Source organism: Lynx rufus, unplaced genomic scaffold (genome assembly GCF_022079265.1).
Source record: "Lynx rufus isolate CCGP_SWC_20201006 ecotype Redwood Valley unplaced genomic scaffold, mLynRuf1.p SCAF_14, whole genome shotgun sequence".
Classification (NCBI taxonomy): Eukaryota; Metazoa; Chordata; class Mammalia; order Carnivora; family Felidae; genus Lynx; species Lynx rufus.
In genome coordinates this window covers 46,352,514-46,379,074 of record NW_025814828.1, presented here as the reverse complement: position 1 = coordinate 46,379,074, position 26,561 = coordinate 46,352,514, and the positions used below count along the sequence as shown (strand labels likewise).

The 26,561-nt window shown below is 37.2% G+C and overlaps 1 protein-coding gene across 1 annotated transcript; it reads left to right on the top strand.

Annotated features, from left to right (window-relative positions):
• The first annotated feature begins 569 nt into the window (after positions 1–569).
• On the top strand, positions 570–22,070 carry LOC124509261 (fibronectin type III domain containing protein 3C1-like). Its single transcript, XM_047075794.1, has 3 exons — positions 570–603; positions 20,886–21,007; positions 21,501–22,070. The coding sequence occupies exons 1-3, from the start codon at positions 570–572 to the stop codon at positions 21,837–21,839; spliced, it is 495 nt and encodes a 164-aa protein (XP_046931750.1). The 3' UTR covers positions 21,840–22,070.
• Positions 22,071–26,561: the final 4,491 nt, after the last annotated feature.

Sequence of the window (26,561 nt, the reverse complement as noted above, 5' to 3'; positions counted from 1 at the left end):
CTGCCCAAGGGCGTATTAGCCGGGGATGATCTGCAAGGTGCACAGGGGCCGGAGGGGTAGGCTTAGCTAGCTTTGCCATTGGTGGTCCCCTGCGGAGGGGCCCTGCAGCACCAGGAGTAGGCAGGGCTGTTGGAGGGGTGGATCTACAGAAGCACAGCATTGGGCGTGTGCATGGTGCAAGCAAGTTCAGTGACAGGAACTAGTTCCCTTTGGAATTTTGGCAGCTGAACTCTGTCTTCCTGGGCTCAACAACTCTCCCTCCCAGCATCCTCTCACCCTCACTGCTCTCTGAGAGCAGAGTTGTCGACTTTTAACATTCCAGATGTTAAGTCCTGCTGGCTGTCAGAACTCACACAGTCCGGCCCCTCTGCTTTTGGAAGCCAGACTCCGGGGGCTCTGCCTTGCCCGGCACACTGCCCCTCCACCGCCCTGGCTCCCTTCTGCCAGTCCGTGTAGCACGCACTGCCTCTCTACCCTTCCTACCCTCTTCCGTGGGCCTCTTGTTTATGCTTGGCTCCAGAGAGTACATTCTGCTAGTCTGCCGGTGGTTTCCTGGGTTATTTAGGTCGATGTGGGTGGAATCTCAGCAGTCAGCAGGACGAGGTGAGCCCAGTGTCCTCCTACGCTGCCATCTTCCATACTTCCTCTCTCTGGGTCCTCTATTCTGTTTCATTGACTTATGTATCTTTCCCTCCACTAATACTACACTGTCTTGATTACTGTAGTTAAATGTAAGCTTTAACATTAAGTAGAGTGGTTTTGTCCACCTTCTTTTTCTCTTTCAAGATTGATTTTTCTAGGTCTGGTGACTTTCCAAATGAAAGTTAGAATGAGATTGCACATATCTATAAATAAACATGCTGAGATTTCCATAGAAATTACATTAAACTTATAAATCTTCTTGGGGAAAACTGACATCTCTACTATATTTAGTCTTCCCATCTATGAACATGGTATGTCTCTTTAGTTATTTAGGTCTTTCTTGATTAATTAGCATTATGCAATTTTCAGCATACATGTACAGTATATGTTTTGTTGGATTTATACCTAAATATTTTCTTAGAAGTGATGGTAAGTGGTACTGTGTTTTTAAATACATACTTTATTTATGTATTTATTTATGTATTTGTATATGTATATATGATGTATGTATGTATGTATTTATTTATTCTTATTTCAAATTCCAGTACAGTTAACATACAGTGTTATAATAGTTTCAAGTGCACAATATAGTGATTCAACAATTCCATACATCACCTGGTGCTCATCACAAAAAGTGCACTCTTCAGTCCTCATCACCTATTTAACCCATAAACCCATCCCCTCCCCTCTGGTAAGCATAAGTTTTGTTTTCCATAGTTAAGAGTCTGCTTCTTTGTTTTTCTCTCTTTTTTTCCCTTTGCTCTTTTATTTTATTTCTTAAATACTACATATGAAGGAAAACATATGGTATTTTTTTTAACTAACTTGTTTCACTTAGCGTTATACTCTCTAGCAATTTGCAATGACATGGATGGAGCTAAAGAGTATAATGGTATTGTGTTTTAAATGTCTGTTTATACATGTTTGTTGTTAGTAAATAGAAATGTGGGTTGTTTTGGGGTGTTGATCTTGTGTCCTGCAACCTTGCTGACCTCACATATTAGTTCTAGGAGATTTTTGTACATTCCGGGTGGTGGTCTATGTAGATAATCATATTATCTGCAAAATAAGTAGTTTTATTTCTTCCTTTCTAACATGTATGCCTTTTATTTCCTTTACTCACCTTATTGCAATGGCTGAATTAAGATTAAGACTGATTAGAGCTGACATCTTTGCTTTGTTTTTGGAGGAAATCACTGGTACATAGGATGTTAGCTGTAGGTTTTTTTGTAGATGCTCTGTATAAGTTGAGGAAGTCCCCATCTATTCCTAACTTTATGAGATTTTTTCATCACTAATGGGTGTTGGATTTTGTTAAATGTGTTTTCTGTGTCAATTAATATGATCATATGATTTTTCATCTCCACCCTGTTTGTATAAAAAGTTACATTGGTTTTTCAATTTCAAACTAGGGTTGCATAGCTGAAATAAATCCCACTTGGTCTTGGTGTATAATTCTTTTTGTACAGTGCTGGATTTGATATGCCATTATTTTGTTGAGGGTTTCTTGCATCTAAATGAGTTATTGGTTTTTGGGGTTTTTTCTACACTCTTTGATTTTGGTTTTAGGGTGATACTTTCCTCATAAAAGGAATTGGTAACTCTCTCATCTTTTATTTTCTGGAAAATATTATTTTAAATTGGTGTTACTTTTTCTTTAAAGACTATGTGGAATTCTCCAGTGAAACTATCTTGACCTGCAGATTTCTCTTTCAGGGGCTTTTTAGTTATGAATTCAACTTCTTTAATGGCTATAGGGATATTCAGATGTCTATTTCATTTTGGCTGAGTTTCCTATATCAGTTCTAGCAATATTTTTGTGGAGTCTTTTGAGTTTTCTATATATAGTATCATGTCATCTGCAAATAGTGAAAGTTTGACTTCTTCCTTGCCAATTTAGATGCTTTTTATTTCTTTGTGTTGTCTGATTGCTGAGGCTAGGACTTCCAGTACTATGTTAGATAAAAGTGGTGAGAGTGGACACCTGTTTTGTTCCTGACCATGGAAGAAAAGCTCTCAGTTATTCCCCATTGAAGATGATACTAGCTATGAGTTTTTTAATATATGGCCTTTATTTTGTTGAGGTATGTTCCATCTATCCCTACTTTGTTGAAGTTTTTTTTTCCTTTTTTTTTTAAGCAAGAATGGATACAAGGCACCTGAGTGACTTAGTTAAGTGTTTGACTTTGGCTCAGGTAATGATCTGATGGTTCATGAGTTCGAGCCCTGCATCGGACTCTGTGCTGACAGCTCAGAGCCTGGAACCTGCTTCAGATTCTGTATCCCCTTATCTTTCTGCCCCTACCCTGTTTGCACTCTCTCTCTCAAAATAAATAAACTTAAAAAAACTAAAAAAAAAAAAAAGAATTGATGCTGTACTTTGTCAAATGCTTTTTCTGCATCTATTGTTCATATTGTTCTTATCCCGTTTTTTTTAATGTGGTGTATCACATTAAGTGATTTGTGAATATTGAACCACCCTTGCAACTCAGCAATAAATCGCACTTGATCATGGTGAATGATCTTTTAATGCACTGTTGGGTTCAATATGCTAGTATTTGTTAAGAATTTGTACATCCATGTTCATAAGGGATATTGGCTTGTAGTTTGCTTTTTTAGTGGAATCCCTGTAGGGTTTTGGCATCAGGATAATGCTGGCCTCATAGTATGAGTTTGGAGGTTTTCCTTCAATTTCTATTATTTTTAGAATAGTTTGTGAATAATAGATATGAACTGTTCTTTAAATGTCTGGTAGAATTCCCCTGTGAAGACACCTGGTCTTGGAGTTTTGTTTGTTGGGAGTTTTTTGATTACTGATTCACTTTCATTGCTGGGTATTGACCTGTTCAAGTTTTTTATTTATTTCTGTTTCAGTTTTGGTAGCTTATGTGTATCTAGGAATTTATCCATTTTGTGCAGGTTGTCCAATTTGTTGGCATATAATTTTTCATTATATTCTCTTATAATTGTTTGTAGTTCTGTGGTGTTGGTTATTTTTCCTTTCTCATTGGTGATTTTACTGATTATGGTCTTTTTTCTTTTTTTTATTTTTTTTAATGTTTATTTATTTTTGAGACAGAGAGAGACAGAGTATGAACGGGGGAGGGTCAGAGACAGAGGGAGACACAGAATCTGAAGCAGGCTCCAGGCTCTGAGCTGTCAGCACAGAGCCCGATGCGGGGCTCGAACTCACGGACCGTGAGATCATGACCTGAGCCGAAGTCGGATGCTTAACCGACTAAGCCACCCAGGCGCCCTGTGGTCTTTTTTCTTTTTGATACAGTTGGCTAGGGCTTAATCAATTTTATTAAATTTTTCAAAGAACCAGCTCCTGGTTTCATTGATCTATTCTGTTTTTTTTTATTTGTTTCTATAACATTTATTTTTACTCTAATATTTGTTATTTGACTTATTCATCTGGCTTTAGGCTTTGTTTATGTTCTTTTTCTAGCACCTTTGGGTGTAAGGTTAGGTTGTTTATTTGAGATGTTTCTTGGTTCTTGAGGTTGGCCTGTATTGCTATATATCCCTCTTGTGACTACTTTTGCTGCATCCCAATGGTTTTGAATCATTGTGTTTTCGTTTGAATTTGTTCCCATGTATTTTTAAAATTTCTTCTTTGATTTACTGGTTGACTCCTTCATTCTTTAGTAGCATGTTCTTTAACCTCCATATATTTGTGGTCTTTCCAAATTTTTTCTTGTTGTTGACTTCAAGTTTCACGTGTTGTGGTTGGAAATATGCATGGTATGATCTCAAATGTTTTGTAATGGTTGAAGCCTGATTTGTGACCTAGTATGTATTCTATTCCGGAAAATATTCCATGTGCACTTGAGAACAATGTGTATTCTGCTGCTTTAGGATGTAATGTTCTGAATATATCTGTTAAGTCAATCTGGTCCACTGTGTCATTCAAAGCCATTGTTTCCTTGTTGATTTTCTGTTTAGATAGTCTGTCCAATGATGTAAGTAGGGTGTTAATGTCCCCTACTATTATTGTATATTACCAATGAGTTCCTGAGTTCCTTCATGTTTGTTATTAGCTATTTTATATATTTGGGTGCTCCCAAGCTGTTGGCATAAATATTTACAAATGTTAGATCTTCTTATTGGATAACCCCCTTTATTATGATATAGTGCCCTTCCTTATCTCTTGTTACTATATTTGGTTTAAAATATAGTTTGTCTGATATAAGTATTACTGCTCTAGCTTTCTTTTGATGTCCATTTGCATGATAAATGTTTCTCCACCCCTCACTTTCAATCTGCAGGTGTCTGTAGGTCTAAACTGAGTCACTTGTAGGCAGCATATAGATGGGTCTTGTTTTTTATCCATTATGACACCCTATATCTTTTGAGTAGAGTGTTCAGTCCATTTACATTTAGCATAATTATTGATAGATATGTATTTAGTGCCATTTTATTACTGGTTTTATCATTTCTAGAGATTTTCTCTCTTCTTTTCTAGTGTTTGTCACTTTTTGTCTTTCCTTCCCACTCAGAAATCAAGAAAAATCTCAAACAACCTAATCTTACTGTTAAAGGAGCTAGAAAAGAAGAACAAACAAAACTCAAAACAGCAGAAGGAAGGAAATAATAAGATCAGTGTAGAAATAAATGATATATAAAGTAAAAAAAATAGAACAGATCAATAAAATCAGGAGCTGGTTCTTTGAAATGATCAACAAAATCAGTAAATTTCTAGTCAGACTTATTGAGAGAGAGAGAGAGAGAGAGAGAGAGAGAGAGAGAGAGAAAAGAGAGAGGGAACTTAAAATCACAAATGAAAGAGGAGAAATAACCAACACGACAGAAATAACAGGCAATTGTCAATGAATATTATGAAAAGCTATATGTCAACAAATTGGTCCACCTAGAAGAAATGGATAAGTTCCTAGAAATATATAACCTACAAAAACTGAAGCAGGAAGAAATAGAAAATTTGCACAGAACAATTAACAGCAAAGACACTGAGTCAATAATCAAAAAACCCCAATAAAGAAAAGTCCAAGACGAGATGGCTTCATAAATGAATTATAGCAAACATTTAGGGAAAAGTTAATACCTATTCTTCTCAAACTATTCCAAAAAATAGAAGAAGGAAAGCTTCCAAATTCATTCTACGAGGCCACTATCACCTGCCAAAACCAGATAAAGACAGCACAGAATGAGCTACGGGCCAGTATCTCTGATGTACATAGATGCAAAGATTCTCAACGAAATACTAGCAAACTGAATCTAACAATGCATTTAAAAATCATTCACCACAATCAAGTGGGATTTATTCTCGGGATGCAAGGGTGGTTCAGTATTTGCAAATTAATCAATGTAATACATCACATCAATAAGAGAAAATATTAAAAACACATGATCATTTTAATGGAGGAAGAAAAAGCATTTCACAAAGTACATCATTCATTAATGATAAAAACCCTCAAGCAAGTAGGTTTAGAGGAAATATACCTCAACATAATAAAGGTCATATATGAAAAACACTCAGCTAACATCATACTCACTGGGGAAAAATTCAGAGCTTTTCCCCTAAGGTCAGGAACAAGACAAGGATGTCCACTCTCAGCACTTTAATTCAACATACTACTGGAAGTCCTAGGCACAGCAATTAGACAATAACAACAAAAATAAATGGCATACAGATTGGTAAGGAAGAAGTAAAAATTTCACCATTTGCACATGACATCATACTATGTATTGAAAACCCAAAAGACTCCCATTTGTAGGATACAAAATGAATGTACAGAAATCTGTATTCTATACACCAGTAATAAAGCAGTAGAAAAAGATGAAGCAAACAATCCAATTTACAATTACAACAAAAAAACAAGATACCTAGAAATGAACCTAATGAAAGGTATGAGGGAGCTGAACTCTGAAGACTATAAAAAATTGTTGAAAGAATTTGAGGATGTCACAAAGAAATGGAAAGACATTCTATGCTCATGGACTGGAAGAACAAATATTATTATAATGTCTATGCTACCCAAAGCAATCTACAGATTTAATGCAATCCCTTTCAAACTACCAAGGGCATTTTTCACATAACTAGAATAAACTATTCTAAAATTTTTATGGTATCACAAAAGATCCTGAATAGCCAAAGCAATTTTGGAGAGAAAAAAAAAAGCATAGCTGGAGGCATCACAACTCTGGGCTTCAAGTTATATTACAAAGGTATAGTAATCAAAACAGTATGGTACTGGCACAAAAATAGACTCACAGACCAATGCAACAGAAAGGAAAACTCAGAAATGAAACCACAATTATATGATCCATCTTTAGCAAAGCAGGAAAGAATATTCAATGGGAAAAAAGACCATCTCTTCAACAAATGGTGTTGGGAACACTGAACAGCTACATACAAAACAGTGAAACTGGACCACTTTCTAACACCATACACAAAAATAAACTAAAAACGGATTAAAGACCTAGATATGAGACCTGAAACCATAAAAATCCTAGAAGGAGGCATAGGCATAAATGTCTTTAATATTGGCCATCAAATATTTTTTCTGGATATATCTCCTGAGGCGAGGGAAATAAATACAAAAATAAACTCGTGGAACTACAGCAAAATAACACCCTTCTGTATATGAAAGATACAATCCATAAAACTAAAAGTCAACCTACTGAATAGGAGAAGATATTTTCAAATGATATATCTGAAAAAGGGTTAGTATCCAAAATATATAAAGAACAGGTACAGCTCCATGCCCCAAAATCAAATAATCAAATTAAAAGTGGGAGTGGAGGGGCACCTGGGTGCCTCAGTTGGCTAAGTGTCCAACTCTTGATTTCAACTCAGGTCATGATCTCATGGTTTGTGAGATTGAGCCCTGCATTGGGCTCCATGCAGTGTGGAGTCTTCTTGGGTTTCTCTCTCTCCCTCCCTCTTTGCTCCTTCCCTGCTTGCACACACACTCTCTCAAAATAAACATGTAAAAAATGGAAAGAAGATATGAACAGACACTTCTGCAAAAAAGACGTTCAAATGTATTACAGACACACAAAAAGATGTTCAACATTACTAGACATCAGGGAAAAATGCAAGTCAAAACTTCAGTGATGAAAAAAAACTACAGTGAGATATCACCTCACACCTGTCAGAATGATTAAAATCATAAACAACAAACATTGGCTAGGATGTGGAGAAAATGGAACCTGCTAGCACTGCTGGTGGGAATGCAAACTGGTGTAGTCACGGTGAAAAGTAGTATGGAGGCTCCTCATAATGTTAAAAATAGAACTTCCCTACAGTCCAGTAATCACACTACTGGGTATTTACCCCCAAAAGACAAAAACACAATTCAAAGTGATACATGCACCCCTTTGTGTACTGCAGTATTATTTAACATAGCCAAATTATGTAAGAAACCCAAGTATCCACCAATAGATGAATGGTAAAGATGTGGTATGTATGGGGTGCCTTGGTGGCTCTGTTGGTTCAGTGTCCTACTCTTGATTTTGGCTCAGGTCATGATCTCGTAGTTTGTGAGTTGGAGCCCCACATTGGCCTCTGAGCTGGCAGTGCAGATCCTGTTTGGGATTCTGTTTCCCTCCCTCTCTCTGCCCCTCCCCCACTTGCACTCTATCTCTCTCAAAATAAATAAACATTAAAAAAAGATGTGGTATATATATATATTTATAGGCTCATTATTCAGCCAGGAAAAAAAGAATGAGAAATCTTGCCATTTGCAGTGACATGGATGGAGCTAGAGAGTATAATGCTAAGTGAAATAAGTCTGTGAGAGAAAGACAAATATGACATGATTTCATGCATATGTAGAATTTAAGAAAAAAAAATGAGAGGAAAAAATGAGAGAGAAAGAAACTAATAGACTATAACTATAGAGAGCAAACTTTTCATTACCAGATGGGAAGGGGGTGGGAGGATGAGTTAAATAGATGATGGGGATTAAAGAATACACTTGTTGTGATGAGTACTGGGTGATGTATGGAATTGTTGAATTATTATATTGTACAGCTGAAACTAATATAACACTGTATGTTAGGTACATTGGAATTAAAATACAAAAAAAAGGGTGATGACTGCCATTCTGACAGGTGTGAGTTAATATCACATGTAGTTTTTGTTTGCATTTCTCTGATGTTTAGTCATGTTGATCATCTTTTCATGTACCTGTTGGGTATTTGTATGTTTTCTTTGGAAATATGTCTATTCTTGTACTCTACTAAGTTTTAAATTGAATTATTAGTTTTTTTTGCTATTGAATTGTATGAGTTCCTCATATGTTTATGATAGTAACCCTTTATCAGATATATGATTTGCAAATATTTTCTCCCATTCTATAGGTTGCCTTCTAACTTTTTGGATGTTTACTTTGCTGTGCTGAAGGATTTTAGTTTGATGTAGTCCCACTTATTTATTTTTGTTTTTGGTTCCTTTGCTTTTGGTGTCAAATCCAAAATATCATTGCCACAACTAATGTCAAGAGGCCTACCCCGTATGTTTTCTCCTAGGATTTTTATAGTTTCATTTCTTATGTTGAAGCCATTAACTCATTTTTTACTGATTTTTGTGTATGATGTAAGATAGTGGTTCAGTTTCATTCTTTGCACATGGCTGCCCAATTTACCATTTAGAGGAGATAATCCATTTCCTTTTATATATTCCTGGCTCCTTTGACATAAATTAACTGACCACATATCCTGTTTATTTCTTGGGTCTTTATTCTGTTCCATTGATTTATGTATCTGTTTCTATGCTAAAACCATACTGTTTAGATTACTATACCTTTGTAATATAGTTTGATAGGAGGAAGTATGATGCCTCTCCTTTGTTCTTTGTCAGGATTTCTTTGGTTATTTGGAGTCTTTTGTGGTTCCATAGAAATTTTAGAATTGTTTACTTTATTGATGTGAAAAATGTCACTAGAATTTTCATAGGGGTTGCATTGAATCTATAGATTCTGTGATAGTTATGGATATTTTAACAATGTTAATTCTTCTAATCCATGAGTACAGAATATCTTTCCATTTAATCGTGTCTTCTTCAGTTTCTTTCAACAATGTCTTATATAGTTTCAGTAAATCTTTCACGTTGGCTAAATTTATTCCTAAGTATTTTATTCTTTTTGATACAATCATAAATGGGATTGTCTTCTTACTCCCTCTTTCATATTGTTTGTTATTAGTGTATAGAAACACAATCGATTTTTGTATATTCATTTTGTATGCTGTAACTTTACTGGATTCAATTATGATTTCTAACAATTTTTTGGTGGAGTCCTTAGAATGTTCTCCATATAATGTATCATCTGAAAATAGGGATGGTTTTACTTCTTTCTTTACGATTTGGATGCCTTTTCCTTTTCTTCCCCAATTTCTCTGGCTAGTACTCCTTGGACTACGCTGACTAAAAAGTAACAAGAGTTGGCATCCTTGTCTTGTAACTGATCTTGGTGGAAAAATTTTCAGCTTTGTACCATTGAGAATAATGTTAGCTGTGAGCTCGTCTTATCTGGCCTTATTACGTTGGGGTATATTTCCTCCATAAGCAGTTTGTTGAAAGTATTTTTTATTTTGAATGGATGTATAATTTTGTCAAATGCTTTTTCTACATCTATTGAGAGGATCATATGATTTTTTTGATCATATGACTTTTATCCCTCATTTCATTAATGTGGTATATCACATTGATTGATTTGCAGATGTTGAACCATCCTTGAATTCCTGGAATAAATTCTACTTGATCATAGTGCATTATACACTTAACGTATTGTTGAATTTGGTTTGCTACTATTTTGAGGATTTTTTGTTTCTCATCTATGTTTCTCAGGGATATTGGCCTGTAGTTTTATTGTACTGTTTTTGTCTGGTATAGTATCATACTGCTGACCTCATAAAATGAGTTGTGAAGTATTCTCTCCTATTTTTTGAAAGAGTTTGAGAATTGCTATTAGTTCTTTAAGTGTTTGGTATAATTCACTAGTAATGCTGTCAGGTCCTGGACTTTTCTTTATTGGGAGGTTTTTTTATTATTGATTCAATTTCCTTATTCATTATTGATCTGTTCATATTATCTATTTATTCATGATTCAGTTGGAGTAGATTGTATGTTTCCAGGAACATATCTATTTCTTCTACGTTTTTCAACTTGGCATGTAATTATTCATAGTAAACTCTTATGATGCTTTGTATTTCTATGGCATCTGTTGTAAAGTCTCCTCTTTCATTTCTAGTTTTGTTTATTTGAATCCTTATTCTTATTTTCTTGGTAAGTTTAGATAAATGTTTGTCTATTTTGTTTATCTTTAAGAAAAACATCCAAGTCTTAGTTTTGTTGATTTCTATTTTCTTTTTAGTCTCTATTCATTTCCGCTCTGATCTTTGTTATTTCATTTCTTTTACTAGTTTACTGTTAGTTCATTTTGTGATTTCATTATTATACTAGGCTTAGTTTGTTTTCTTTTTTTAGTTTGTTTAGTTTGCTTTCTTTAAGGTGTAAATTTAGTTTATTTGAGCTCTTTCTTTTTCTTTATTGTAGGCATTTATCACTATGAAGTTCTCTCTTAGAGCTTTTGCTGCATCCTATTAAATTTTTGTATGTTGTATTTACATTTTCATTTGTCTCAAGATATTTTTTTTATTTCTCTTTTTATTTCTTCTTTGACCTATTGGCTATTCAGTGGTATGTGGTTTAATCTCCACATATTTGTGAATTTTCCAATTTTCTTCTTGCAATTAATTTCTAGTTCCATACCACTGTGGTTGGAAAAGATACTTGATATCATTTCAATCTTCTTAAATTTATTAAGGCTTTTTTTGCGACATAACATATGATCTGTCCTTGAGAGTATTCCATATGTGCTTGAGAAGAATGTGTATGCCACTGTTATATAGAATGTTTTATAAACGTCTGTTAAGTCCATCTGGTCTAACATGCAGGTTAAGTCCCATGTTTCCTTACTAATTTTCTGTTTCGGCAATCTATCTATCCATTGTTGAACATGGAATATTAAAGTTTTCTACTGTTATTGCATTGTTGTTTATTTCTCCCTTAGGTCTGTTAGCATTTGCCTTATATATTTAGGTGCTTTGTGTTGGGTTCATTAATATTTACAAATGATATTGTAATGGATTGAGCCATTTTTCACTGTATAGTAACCTTATCTGTCTCTTATTAACAATTGGCTGAAAGTCTATTTTGTCTAATATATGTATATCTACCCCTGCCTTCTTTTGATTTCCTTTTGCATGGAATATCTTTTCCCATCCCTTCACCTTCAGTTTGTGTGTGTCTTTAAAGCTGAAGCAAATCACTTATAGACATTATATAGCTGGGCCTTATTTTATCAGACACTCTGTGCCTTTTGATTGTAGAATTGAATCCATTTACATTTAAAGTAATTATTTATAGGTTTGGGCTTACTACTGCCATTTTGTTCATTGTTTTCTGGCTGTTTTGCCAGAATTCTCTTGTTTCTTTTTTCTTCTCTTGCTTTCTTTGTGATTTGATAATTTTCTACAGTCATATCCTTAGATTATTCTCTTTATCTCCTGTGTATCTATTATAGGTTCTTGCTTTGTGATTACCTCCAGGCTTATATAAAGCATATTTATAACAGTTTATTTTAAGCTGACAGCAACTTAAATTTAAGTGTGTACTAAAGATATGTATTTTTTCTGTACCCCCCCATTTTATGTCTTTGATGGCACAATTTAAATCTTTTAATTTTATGTATCCATTAAATTTTTGAAACTGTTTTTAGTACTTTCATCTTTTAACATTCATAATAGATTTATACATGTCTTACCCACCACCATTACATTATAGTATTCAGAATTTAACTATATAATTACCTTAACCAGTGAGATTTATAGTTTCATGTTTTCCTATTACTAGTTAGTGTCCTTTCATTCAGTTTTAAAAGTCCCTTTAACATTTTTTGTAGGACCAGTCTGTTGGTAATGAACTCCTTCAGGTTTTGCTTGTCTGGGAAATACTTGATCTTTCTAATTCTGAAGAACAACTTTTCTGGGTAGAGTATTCCTGGTTGGAAGTTTTTTTCTTTCAGCTCTATGAATATATCATGCCACTCCCTTCTGTCTTGCAAAGTTTCTGCTGAAAAATCTGCTGATACTTTTATGGGGGGTTCTCTTGCATGTAACAAGTTGTTTTTCTTTTGCTCTTTTTAAGATTTTTTCCTTGTCTTTAACTTTTTACAATTTAATTATGTGTCTGGATATGGGTCTTTTTTGGATTATCTTAGTTGGACTTTCTGGGCTTCTTGGATCTGGATGGCTGTTTCCTCCCCAGTTTATAGCGTTTTTAGCTACTGTTTCTTTGACTAAACTTTCTTCCCCTTTCTGTTTTCCTTTGGGGATCTCTATTATGCATATATTTATTTGCTTTATGGTATCCCATAAGTCCTGTCTTTTTCATATTTTTGCTTCTATGGTGGATGAGTTCCACTGCCCTGTCTTCAGATTTGCTGATCCTTTCTAACACTTGATCTTGTCTGCTGTTCAGCACTTTTATTGAATTTTTCATGTCAGTTTTTATATTCTTCACCTATGTGATATCTCCTTGGTACTTTTTAACTTTCTATCTCTTTGTTGAAATTTTCACTTTATCCATGCACTGTTCTCCTGATCTAGAGGGCATCTTTATGACCACTGTTTTGAACTCTTTATCAGGTAAATCTCTTGTCTCCATTTAATTAAAAGCTGTTTCTGGAGTTTTGTCTTATTATTTTGTTTGGAACATATTGTTTCCCCATTTTACCTGACTTTCTGTGCAATATATAAAACATCTACTTCTCCCACAATCTTGAAGGAGTAGCCTTGTGTAGGGTATGAACATTATCATTTGGCCTCGTCCTAGCTCTTAGTTTTCTCTCAAACCTTAGTGATTTTGCAAGCTAGCATCTTTGTTCTTAGTGGTTCCAGTAGTTGAAGTTGTTGCCAATATCTGTCAGTGTCCGAAAAGGATGGATACCAGTTAGCACTTAATTTGAGCTTATTGGAAGCTGGACCCTCAGCTATAGCTTCTATGATAGGCAAAACAGTCTTTTTCAGGGAAAGACTGGGAGATGAGTATTTCTAACTTGTGCCTCTGTACTGAGATCTTGGGTTATAGCCAGTAAAGAACTGTTTCTTTGTTTGATACAGTATTCTGAAACCTACCAAGTTTCACTGGTCATGAAAGCCAGGAAATCAATAGTTGCATCCTCTGGGTTGCAACCAAAATGCTGGGGTGCCATACATGTGCACAAGCTCCTTTCAAGGAGATACTGGTGACCTGGAGTGTGGCAGAGGGAGATTTCAGTCATCCCTTAGATGTGTGCTAAATTAGGAGCCTGACCCTCAGGTTACAGCCTTAAAACTATTCAATTAGGCCCTTTTTCAGGGAAAGGCTGGGAGATGGGTGTTTCTACTACCTCTGCACTGAGACCTGAGGGAATAGCCAGTGTGAGTCCTAACAAGCCAATTAAGACTGCTTCTTTGTTTGGTTAGTGTTGTGGGTCTCATGGATGCATGCCCCCATTGGATTTCAGGATAGGTCGTTTTATTTTTATTTTATTTTATTTTATTTTATTTTATTTTATTTTATTTTATTTTTTTTTTTCAATATATGAAATTTATTGTCAAACTGGTTTCCATACAACACCCAGTGCTCATCCCAAAAGGTGCCCTCCTCAATACCCATCACCCCCCTCCCCTCCCTCCCATCCCCCATCAACCCTCAGTTTGTTCTCAGTTTTTAAGAGTCTCTTATGCTTTGGCTCTCTCCCACTCTAACCTTTTTTTTTTTTTTTTTTGACGCTAAGTGAAATAAGCCATACAGAGAAAGACAGACACCATATGTTTTCACTCTTATGTGGATCCTGAGAAACTTACAGAAACCCATGGGGGAGGGGAAGGAAAAAAAAAAGGGTAGGTCTTTTTAGAGCCCTGTCTGTTAGGTGGAAGTTTTCAAACCTGGCATACTAGATGTTGGGTCCAAAATCTTGATTCCTCACGGAGATGTTGGCATTTGTGTTTCCTCCCCCATTGTATGTTGCTGTGCTGGTGTGGAGTTTATACTGAGAGTGTATCTCAGCCTTTCTTACCAATTTTGATGTGGTTTTTCTCTCATTTGCCTGGTGTTTATGAGTCACTCAGCTATTTTCTGGATTTCTTTCAGAGGAAATTGTATATGTAACTGTGGTTTCAGTGTATCTGTGGGAGGAGATGATTTCAGGAGTCTTTTGTGTCACCAACTTGGACCAGAATCCCAATGTCATTGCTTTTCTGAAGTTCTAAGCCTTCTTTTGTTATCATTTCCTTTTTTTTTAAAGAGTGCTTTTTGTAACCAATTTTAATTGGGAGTGTTACTGGCAACAAATTCTTAGTTTTTCTTTATCTGAGAGTGTCTTTATATTTTCATTCCTGAAGGATATTTTTTGCCTAATATAGTTTGTAGTTGACAGTTTTCTTTCAGTACTTGAAAAATGTTATGCAACTTATTAAAATGGTTTCAAAAGAGATATATTTGTCATTTGAATTGATTTTCACCTATAAGTAATGCACCATTTCTGTGTGCTTTCAAGATTTTTTCTTTGTTTTTTTTTCAGAAGTTTAATTATGAATTGTTTTGGTGGTGTGGACTTCTTCACATTTATCCTATTTTAGATATTCTGTTTTTTTAATATTTTGGCTTATGTTCTCCCCCAAATTGGGAAGTTTTCATTATTTCTTTGGGCAATTTTTTAATTCACACTCTTTTTCTTCTCTCCTTCTGGGAGTTTAATGATATGACTATTATCTCTTTTGTTATTTTTTCATATGTCCCTGAAACCTTGTTCAATTTTTTTTCTTTTAAAATCTTTTATGTATTCAAGATTTTATTAATCTGCCTTCAAGTTCACAGATTCTATCTTCTGTCATCTCCACTCTACTGTTGAACCCATACAGTAAGGTTTTTATTTTTGTTATTATCTATTTCAGTTCTATAATTTCCATTTGGTTCTTTTCTATAAATTTTTATCTCTTTTATATATTTTATTTCTTTGTTGAGATTTTTAATATTTTTTTAATTTATTACAAGGTATCTCATAATTGCTTGTTGAAGCATTTTTTGATGGTTACTTAAATCCTTATCAGATACTTCAAATTTCTGATTCATCACAGATGAATTAATTGTTTTTGATTGTTTTCATCATTCAGGTTCTGATTTCCCTGGTCCTCATTATAACAAATGATTATTCTAGACATTTTAAATATTATATTATAAGAGTCTGGGTTATATTTAATCATTATCATAGTAAGCAGTATCCCTTAGAAGTATAGTGCAAAGTTGGGTAAGGTGGAAATTCCTCTCCTATCTACACGTTTTTGAAACCTTTCTAACAGAAGTACAGCAACTATTTGTACTGTATTACTGTCTCTGAGTGTGGACTAAGCTCAGCCCCCCACAGGTTCCTGATGATACCACGAAGGGGGAAATGGAGATCTGACTAACATCTCTGTGTTCCTGTAGGGTGGAGGTGGAAACTCAGTTCCCAGTAGGGTCTCAGTTCCCAGTAGGGTCTAAATGACACCATGGGAAGGGAATGGGGGAGTGGGGTGCCAAGTAATATAGCCTCTCACCACCTAGATTTGCATCTTTGATGCTGAGTAGAGATAAAGGCTGAGCTCTCCAGCAGACCCTGCTGATAGCAGGTGAAGGAGGAATATGAGTGTTGACCAGCTCTATTTCCCAAATTGTTATTCAGTCTTAGTGCTGGTAGGTGGAAATTTAGGTTAAACTTCTCACTAGGTCTTATTGACACAGGAGTAGGAAGAAAGTAGAGTGCTGACTAGCCTGAATTATATCAGTCTTGGTCAGTCTATTGCTGCTGGTTGAGGGTGGCGGAGGTTCAGTTTGCCAATACTAACCCTTCAAAGGGATTATATTACTGCCTCCTGCTTCCATCAGAGAGGTATGGAAGATCTTAAGATCCCTACTTGGCCATTACTGACACCAGTTGACAGGGGAATGGGAGCAGAGCACTGCCTGCTTTTGATATGCAAGGAATGAAAGATCAATTCCATGCTTGGCCCTGCTGAAACTGAAACCACTTGGTAGGGAAATTGGAGCATGTTCCTTGTTGTTTCTGGGGTGGGTTGGATGGTCAACTTCCCACTCTGCCTGTTGAAACTTCAGGGGTGAAGAAGGAGAGGAGTGTGTGTGCTTTTTCAATTGATTTTTGGCTGGAGTAAGGTGGGAATTACTTAAGAGATTTTCTGTGATTAGGCTAGCATTTTCCTAGTCACTTTGTTGAGGGGAAGCAGGCTTTTTCTGGAGGTTTTTTTCCTGTCTGTTCCTGTTTGCAATTTTGAGTTGGAGGCTTCTCCCATACCCTTTCTGGGACATGTGTGAGGAGATAAGTCTAGCAGGGGGCTCACTACTGTATTCTTTCTCAAGTTATGAGGTCTTAGGATCTTTGCCTTTCTACATTTTTCTTTCTTTCCACCATTCAGAGTCTTCCTGTGCTGTTTGTTGTGTTATGTTCAGATTTTTTAGTTACAAAAGGGAGGGTCTGGGAGGTATGGGGACACTCTGTCTTGGCAGGATCCTATTCCGTTGATTTTTACCTCTCTAATATGTTTCAAATCCATTAATGTCCCGGAATTCCCATTGTAGCATCCTTAATATTCATAAATTCACCCATCCTTTGGACAACCACAGTGGCCTCCTCACTAATAAATATATATTGTAAGAGCATTTTTCCAACAAAAAATATAGACACCCAAAAAGTTAACAACGGATTTTAAAAAATTACTTCCAGTGCTGAAGACAATTTGGGAGATGGAACTTAGATTCTTAGTATTAGGGCTCCTAGGATTTGATGACTTAAGTTGATAGGAACAATAAATAAGATCATTATAAATTTGGATTGTCTCCCCTAATCTTAAAGTTATGAGTCTTACAATTATGGTAATTCAGAGGAGAAAGAAATCACTTCTAGCTACGGTTTTCAGGGAAGCATTCATGCAAAAGCTTGGTTTTATGGGACAAGACAGGCAAAAAACAAGGTATGAGCAAATGTACGAGGCATACTTGGGGTGGTGGTAGAATAGACTTGTTTGTTTGAAATGGTTTCTGACATTTTTCCTAATTAATGATAATTATCACTTACAGTGCTTTTTAATTTTATGGATTAACAAGTCACTGGATTAGAAATTTTGATTCAGTAGGTCTGAGTGGAAGTGTAGGAATCTATTTTAAACAAGCATTTCAGGTGATTGTTAAGTTCAAGGTAATTTGGGAAACAGAACTGTAGAAAACATAATGGCAGATCAAGTTGGAATAAAAGTAGGTTCCAGATTATGGGGGGCTTTAAATGCCAGATGAAGAAGCTCAGAATGATGTTGCTGAACATGAGGAATATTTAACATTTGGAATTCTGTGACTCCCTTCTATTCACTACACTGGAAATGGTGCCAGTATTATGGATGTGGGTAGCATAGGTTAATAACTGTTCTCTTGTTTACATTGAAATAACTGTTAGGATTACCTGAACTCTGCAAAAATATGTAGTTGCAGGAATGAGACCTTTAGCTTCATAGCTCAGACAAGGGCCTTAGTAGGGTGTTCTTTAACCTCCATACTCTTGGAGTTTTTCCAGACTTTTTCCTGTGGTTGATTTCAAGCTTCATAGCATTGTGGTCTGAAAGCGTGCATGGTATGATCTCAATTCTTTTATACTTATGAAGGGCTGTTTTGTGACCCAGTATGTGATCTATCTTGGAGAATGTTCCACGTGCACTCGAGAAGAAAGTATATTCTGTTGCTTTGAGATGCAGAATTCTAAATATATCTGTCAAGTCCATCTGATCCAATGTATCATTCAGGGCCCTTGTTTCTTTATTGACCATGTGTCTAGATGATCTATCCATTGTTGTAAGTGGGATATTAAAGTCCCCTGCAGTTACCACATTCTTATCAATAAGGTTGCTTATGTTTGTGATTGTTTTATATATTTGAGGGCTCCCGTATTTGGCACATAGACACTTATAATTGTTAGCTCTTCCTGATGGATAGTGCCTGTAATTAGTATATAATGCCCTTCTTCATCTCTTGTTACAGCCTTTAATTTAAAGTCTAGTTTGTCTGATATAAGTATGGCTACTCCAGCTTTCTTTTGACTTCCAGTAGCATGATAGATAGTTCTCCACACCCTCACTTTCAATCTGCAGGTGTCCTGAGGTCTAAAATGAGTCTCTCGTAGACAGCAAATAGATGGGTCTTGGTTTTTATCCATTCTGATACCCTATGTCTCTTGGTTGGAGCATTTAGTCCATTTACACTCATTGTTATTTTTGAAAGATATGGGTTTAGAGTCCTTGTGATGTCTGTAGGTTTCATGCTTGTAGTGATGTCTCTGGTACTTTGTGGTCCTTGCAACATTTCACTCACAGAATCCCCCTTAGGATCTCTTGTAGGGCTGGTTTAGTGGTGATGAATTCCTTCAGTTTTTGTTGTTTGGGATGACCTTTATCTCTCCTTCTATTCTGAATGGCAGACTTGCTGGTAAAGGATTCTTGGCTGCATATTTTTTCTGTTTATCACATTGAAGATTTCCTGCCATTCCTCTCTGGCCTGCCAAGTTTCAGTAGATAGGTCTGCCAGTAGTCTTATGGGTCACCCTTTATAAGTCAGAGCCTGTTTATCCCTAGCTGCTTTCAGAATTTTCTCTTTATGCTTGTATTTTGCCAGTTTCACTATGATATATCGTGCATAAGATCGATTCAAGTTACGTCTGAAGGGAGTTCTATGTGCCTCTTGGAAATCAATGCCTGTTTCCTTCCCCAGATCAGGGAAGTTCTCAGCTATTTGTTCAAGTACACCTTCTACCCCTTTCCCTCTCTCTTCCTTTTCTGGAATTCCTATTATACAGATATTGTTCTGTTTGATTGATCACTTAGTTCTCTAATTCCACCTCATACTCCTGGATTTTTTTATCTCTCTTTTTCTCAGGTTCCTCTTTTTCCATAATTTTATCTTCTAATTCGCCTATTCTCTCCTCTGCCTCTTCAATCCGTGCTATGGCTGCCTCCATTTTATTTTATACCTCATTTATAGCATTTTTTAGCTCCTCATGACTATATCTTAGTCCCTTGATCTCTGTAGTAATAGATTCTCTGCTGTCCTCTATGCTTTTTTCAAGCCCAGTGATTAATTTTATGACTATTATTATAAACCCTTGTTCCATTATATTGTTTAAATCGTTTTTGATCAATTTGTTAGCTGTCACTACTTCCTGGAGTTTCTTTTGAGGAGAATTCCTCTGTTTTGTCATTTTGGGTAGTCCTGGGGTGGCGCCAAACTGCAGGGCACTTCCCCTGTACTGTCTGGAGTAACTTGTGTTGGTGGGCAGGGCCACAGTCAGACCTGATGTCTGTCCCCAGCTCACTACTGGGGCCACAGTCAGACTGGTATGTGTCTTATCTTCCCCTCTCCCAGGGTCAGGACTCACTGTGGAGTGGTGTGGCCCCTGTCTGGGCTACTTGCACATTGCCAGGCTTGTGCTGCTGCTTTGATGGGATCTGGTATATTAGCCAGGGTGGATCTGTAAGGTACACAGGGACAGGAGGGGTAGACTGAGATCGCTTTGCAGTTGGTGGTCCCTGTGGGAGGGGCCCTGCAGCACCAGGAGGGAGGTAGACCTGTTGGAGGGATGGATCCACAGAAGCACAGAATTGGGTGTTTGCATGGTGCAAGCAAGTTCAGTGTCAGGAACTGGTTCCCTTTGGGATTTCAGCCTCTTCTGTGGGCCTCTTGTCTACGCTTGACTCCTGAGAATCCATTCTGCCAGTCTTCTGGCAGCTTTCTGGGTTATTTAGGCAGATGTGGGTGGAATCTAAGTGATCAGCAGGATGAGGTGAGCCCAGAATCCTCCTATGCCGCCATCTTCCCTACAAGTCTCATTTTCTTCTTTTAAAATCACTTCTGATTTTAGGCAAAGCTGATTTCCAGCCCCATTCACAGCCATTCCTTCCTGGGACTCCAGTCACAACACATATTATTAATTGATAGTTTTAAGTTGTTAAAATTTTTATTACAATCATTAAGATTTCTAATGGTAGTGCAAAAGACTTTACAATAAGGACTATATATATTTCTTAGATTAAGCCTATACAGACTGCCTTTTAATCATGGGAAATTGTATCAGATTTCAACATCTTCAAGGTCACCTAGGAAAAATGAAAACCTCTAAACTAGAATTCTCTTTTCCTAGCACCTAAATTACAGCATGTGAATAGTAATACTTGTGAGGTCAAATGGGAGTCTCTGGAGCCAATAAAAGGAGATCCAATTGTTTACAACCTTCAAATCATCACTGATAAAGGAACTGACCTGGTAAATTCTTGCAAATTTAGTCTTTAAAATTTTATAATTTTATATTCTACTTGGGATTGAGCTCTTGTTGTGGAATAAGATATCCTTTTAGAACGTTTAAAGTAATGAAATCTTATCCAAAAGACCTACCTTTTCCCTAAAGTTTTATGTACATATTACTTATTTTGGAACAATTTGCTTATTCACTTAATTAATATATCAAGACTGAATGATTTGATATTTCTAGGTTTCACTGACCACATGCACAACTCCTTCAAAACCAAATGAAATTAAATTTTAACAATTATAAGTCTTTGTTATTTCTTACACTGGACAAAATTATGTGAGCAGTCCTGAGTCCTCATGATATTATAGACTGTAAGAGTAATTTTATTTTATTTTTGCTGTGAACATATTTATGAGATGAATGGGTTAATTCATATTTTTCTTGTCAAAAACTATACCATATTATGGCAAAACAATATAATTTTCACTTTGTCTCAATTTTCTTTAGATTTACAAAGGACCAAACACTTCATTCTCCTTTTCCAAATTTGTCACAAATTCACATTATCGCTTCAAGGTCTGTGCTGGATGCCAATACCACACTTCTGATGGGATACAAGAGCTCTGGGGACCATATAGCCCCAGCACTCTTTTCTCCACACATAAGCAACATCCAGGGCCTGGAAAAGGCAGTGAAGGAAAGGGGGGAAACAGCCCCAGTGAAGAGAAAGAAGAAAAGCCCAGAATGGAGATGAGTGATGATACATTTATTCTAATCCTTGTGATAGGATTTGCACTAGTTGCTATTTTGTGTGCTGTTGTAATTCAATATTTTCTAATCAAGTAATTTTTATCCACTTTACCTTTTTAGGAAGTTCTAAAACAAATTACATCAAATATAGAACTTTCTAGATACATCTCAATTCTTACTTAAAAGTAAATCTCACTTGGTAGAAATCCTTGTGAACATTCATCTAACAGCAAAAGAACTGCTTTATACTCAAGAAATTCATTGTGACAATGTAAGAGATTTTATTAGGAAATGGGTCTATTTTAAACTTGAGAATGTTAGCAATAAAAACAGTTCCACTATTATATAAAACTATCTAGAATTTCTCATGAAAACCATTTCCAGCCTTAATTCTTCTAATTAATATTTTGCAATTTTTTTTAGAATTATGAGAGGATAACAGCATTTTGGAATTTTATTTAGAAAAAAAGTGGGAAAATCAATTCTATATGTCAACTTACAATCATATGAAATAATAAAAACATATCTACCAATGATCTGTACTGTAATTTTTTCAAAGTAATGTATTTAGCTGTTTCGCTTGTGCCCTGATAAATATTTTGACAGTAGGTAAACTTAGGGCACTTTGGGAGTAGAAGTTGGAAAGTGAGGAGCCATTTTATACTATTCTAAACCTATTCTAAACTCTTTAAAATACATGCAGTTGTGGTTACCCTCTAATCAGAATGACTAAACATACATATAATGACCCACACTTGTACACAGCATATTAAAATGATTTCTTTTGGTGAGAGACAGACTAGCACACACGGTAGCTCATGGGGAAAATGAATCCCCATAACAATTGGCTTGGAAAGTGAGAGGGACTAAATTTTGTGGTTTCTTGCAACCAACAGGGCTTAAAGCCTGGAGTGTTAAAGGTTGCTGGGCTTGGCTAGAATACACCCCAGAGGGGAGTGTGCTGCTCTGGGAAGAAAAAAAAAACAGCAGGCAAACAACCTGCTGATACACAATGAGGAAACAGCAATCTGAAGTGTGCCTGTGCCACACAGTGGGGAGTTTATTCACTCATTTCAGAGCCCATCCCAGACACTGCCCATGGAGAGACCCCTCCAGGAAACTGGTAGGCATCATTTCCCTTTACCTGCCCCTCAGCATAAGCACAGGGACACCTGAGGGAACCAGGGTAGCACCAAAACTCACTAATTTCCACCAAGCCCCACCCTCCACGCTCACATGGAACACCCCCACCCAGTCACGCTTCCCTCAGTACAGTAGGCCCCATCCCCCAGAGGACAAGTGTAAACCACTGCTCACACCACATCTCCCAACATGGGAGTTTTGCAGAGCCTCAGTTCCAGTGGCAGTGGCAACAGATCTTATTTTACAGACCAAAGTGCACCTAGTTAAAATGTGCGACATGCAGGACAGAGACCAAACACTGTCCACAATAGGCAAAGAAAGCCTCTACAGATGACTGGCCTGAAGTATAAAAGACAAAACAGCAGAGCGCATGCAGTACCCATTAGAGACACTCCCAAACACTGAAGGCCCTGGGGATTATGGGATACTACACAGTAGGGCTCACAGGACCTATTCATAAGGCCATTACACTCCAAGAACAAGAGATATAGTTTACTTTCCTAACACAGAGAAACAGGCACAGAGACTTAGACAAAATGAGAACACAGAGAAATGTATCCCAAATGAAAGAAAAGGACAAGACCATGGTCAGTGATCTGAATGAAAAATACAGAAGTCACATGCCTGACTAGAGAAAGTAAAGTAATGATGTTAAGAATACTCACTGGGTACTGGAGGAACATGGTAGCATAGGAGGACGCTGGGCTCACCTCGTCCTGCTGACCACTTAGATCCACCCACATCTGCCTAAATAACCCAGAAAACCACCAGAAGACTAGCAGAATGGACTCTCCTGAGCCAAGCATGGATGAGAGGACCACAGAAGAGGGTAGGAATGGGGGAGAGGAAGTGTGTGCTACATGGACTGGCGGGAGGGAACCAAGGCAGTGGAGGGGCAGCCCGCCAGGCAAGGCAGAGCCCCCAAGTCTGGTTTACAAAAGTGGAGGGGCCGGATGGAGTGTGTTCTGACAGCCAGCAGGACTTAACATCTGGAATGTTATAAGCCAACAGCTCTGCTCAGAGAGCGGGAGGGCAAGAGGACAACGGGAGGCAGAATTGTTGAGCCCCAAAGGCCAGAGCTCAGTTCGGCGGGGAACAAAGGCGCTCGCCAGTGCCATCTCCCTCGCCCATCACCCAGCCAAAATCCCAAAGGGAACCGGTTCCCATGATGAAACTTGCTTGCACCACACAAACACCCAAAGCTGTGCTTCTGTGGATCCATCCCTCTGATGGGTGTGCCTCCCTCCTGGTGCCACAGGGCCACTCCTGAAGCAGAACACTGAAGGCAAAGCAAGCTGAGTCTGCCCCTCCGACCCCTGTGCACCCTGCGGAACCACCCCAGCTAATATGCCAGATCCCGCAAGCACCACAAGCCTGGCAGTGTTCAAGTAGCCCAGACATGGGCCACACCACTCCACAGTGAGTCCTGCCCCTAGGAGAGGGGAAGATAAGGTACACACCAGTGGCCCCAGCGGTGGGCTGGGGGCAGACATCAGGTCTGACTGCGGCCCCGCCCACCAACGCAAGTTACTCCAGACAGCACAGAGGAAGAGCCCTGCAGTTCCGCACCACTCCAGGGACTATCACAAATGAGGAAACGGAAGAATTCTCCTCAAAAGAAACTCTAGAAAGTAGTGACAGCTAACGAACTGATCAAAAATGATTTAAGCAATGTAACAGAAAATGAATTTAAATAATAGTCATAAAATTAATCACTTGGCTTGAAAAAGTACAGAGGACAGCAGAGAATGTATTACTACAGAGATCAAGGGACAAAGAAACAGTCAGGAGGAACTAAAACATGCTATAATTAAGCTGCAAAATAAAATGGAGGCGACCACACCTCGGATTGAAGAGGCAGAGGAGAGAAGAGGTGAACTAGAAGATAAAATTATGGAAAAAGAGGAAACTGAGAAAAAGAGAGATAAAAAAAATTCAGGAGTATGAGGGGAGAATTAGAGAACTAAGTGACACAATTAAAGGTAATAACATACGCATAATTGGGATTCCAGAGGAGGAAGAGAGAGAGGGGTACTGAAGGTGTACTTGAAGAAATCATAGCTAAGAACTTCCCCCATCTGGGGAAGGAAAAAGGCATTGAAATCCAAGAGGCACACAGAACTCCCTTCAGACATAACTTGAATTGATCTTCTGCACGACATATCATACTTAAACTGGCAAAATACAAGGATAAAGAGAAAATTCTGAAAGTAGCTAGGGATAAACAGGCTCTGACTTATAAAGTAAGACCCATAAGACTAGTGATGGATTTATGTGCTGAAACGTGGCAGGCCAGAAATGAATGGCAGCTAAATCTTCAATATGATGAACAGAAAAAATATGCAGCCGAGAATCCTTTATCCAGCAAGTCTGCCATTCAGAATGGAAGGAGAGATAAAGGTCATTCCAAACAAACAAAAACTGAAGGAATTAGTCACCACTAAACCAGCCCTACAAGAGATCCTAAGGGGGATTCTGTGAGACAAGGTACCAGAGACATCACTACAAGCATGAAACCTACAGACATCACAAGGACTCTAAACCCATATCTTTCAAAAATAACAATGAGTGTAAATGGACTACATGCTCCAACCAAGAGACATAGGGTATCAGAATGGATAAAAAAAACAAGACCCATTTATTTGCTGTCTACGAGAGACTCATTTTAGACCTCAGGACACCTTCAGATTGAAAGTGAGGGGGTGGAGAACTATTTATCATGCTACTGGAAGTCAAAAGAAAGCTGGAGTAGCCATACTTATATCAGACAAACTAGACTTTAAATAAAAGGCTGTAACAAGACATGAAGAAGGGCATTATATAATAATTATAGGGTCTATCCATCAGGAAGAGCTAACAATTATAAGTGTCTATGCACCAAATATGGGAGCCCTCAAATATATAAAACAATCACAAACATAAGCAACCTTATTGATAAGAATGTGGTAATTGCAGGGGACTTTATACCTCACTTACAACAATGGATAGATCATCGAGACACATGGTCAATAAAGAAACAAGGGCCCTGAATGATACATTGGATCAGATGGACTTGACAGATATATTTAGAACTCTGCATCCCAAAGCAACAGAATATACTTTCTTCTTGAGTGCACATGGAACATTCTCCAAGATAGATCACATACTGGGTCACAAAACAGCCCTTCATAAGTATACAGGAATTGAGATCATACCATGCATACTTTCAGACCACAATGCTGTGAAGCTTGAAATCAACCACAGGAAAAAGTCTGGAAAACCTCCAAAAGCATGGAGGTTAAAGAACACCCTACTAAAGAATGCATGGGTCAACCAGGCAACTAGAGAAGAAATTTAAAAATACATGGACACAAATGAAAATGAAAAGACAACAATCCAAATGCTTTGGGATGCAGCGAAGGCAGTCCTGAGAGGAAAATACATTGCAAACCAGGCCTATGTGAAGAAACAAGAAAAATCCCAAATACAAAATCTAACAGGACACCTAAAGGAAATAGAAGCAGAACATCAAAGACACCATAAACCCAGAAGAAGAGAAATAATTAAGATCAGAGCAGAAATAAACAATATAGAATCTAAAAAAACTCTGGAGCAGATCAATGAAATCAAGAGTTGGCTTTTGAAAAAAATAAACAAAATTGATAAACCTCTAGTCAGGCTTCTCAAAAAGAAAAG

Bases quoted from the DNA above. Each gene is read 5' to 3' on its own strand.
- LOC124509261 (XM_047075794.1), top strand. From the start codon at position 570: ATGTGGGTGGAATCTCAGCAGTCAGCAGGACGAG. The intron at 604-20,885 runs GTGAGCCCAGTG...CTCTTTTCCTAG, and splicing joins TCAGCAGTCAGCAGGACGAG to CACCTAAATTACAGCATGTG. The intron at 21,008-21,500 runs GTAAATTCTTGC...AATTTTCTTTAG, and splicing joins CTGATAAAGGAACTGACCTG to ATTTACAAAGGACCAAACAC.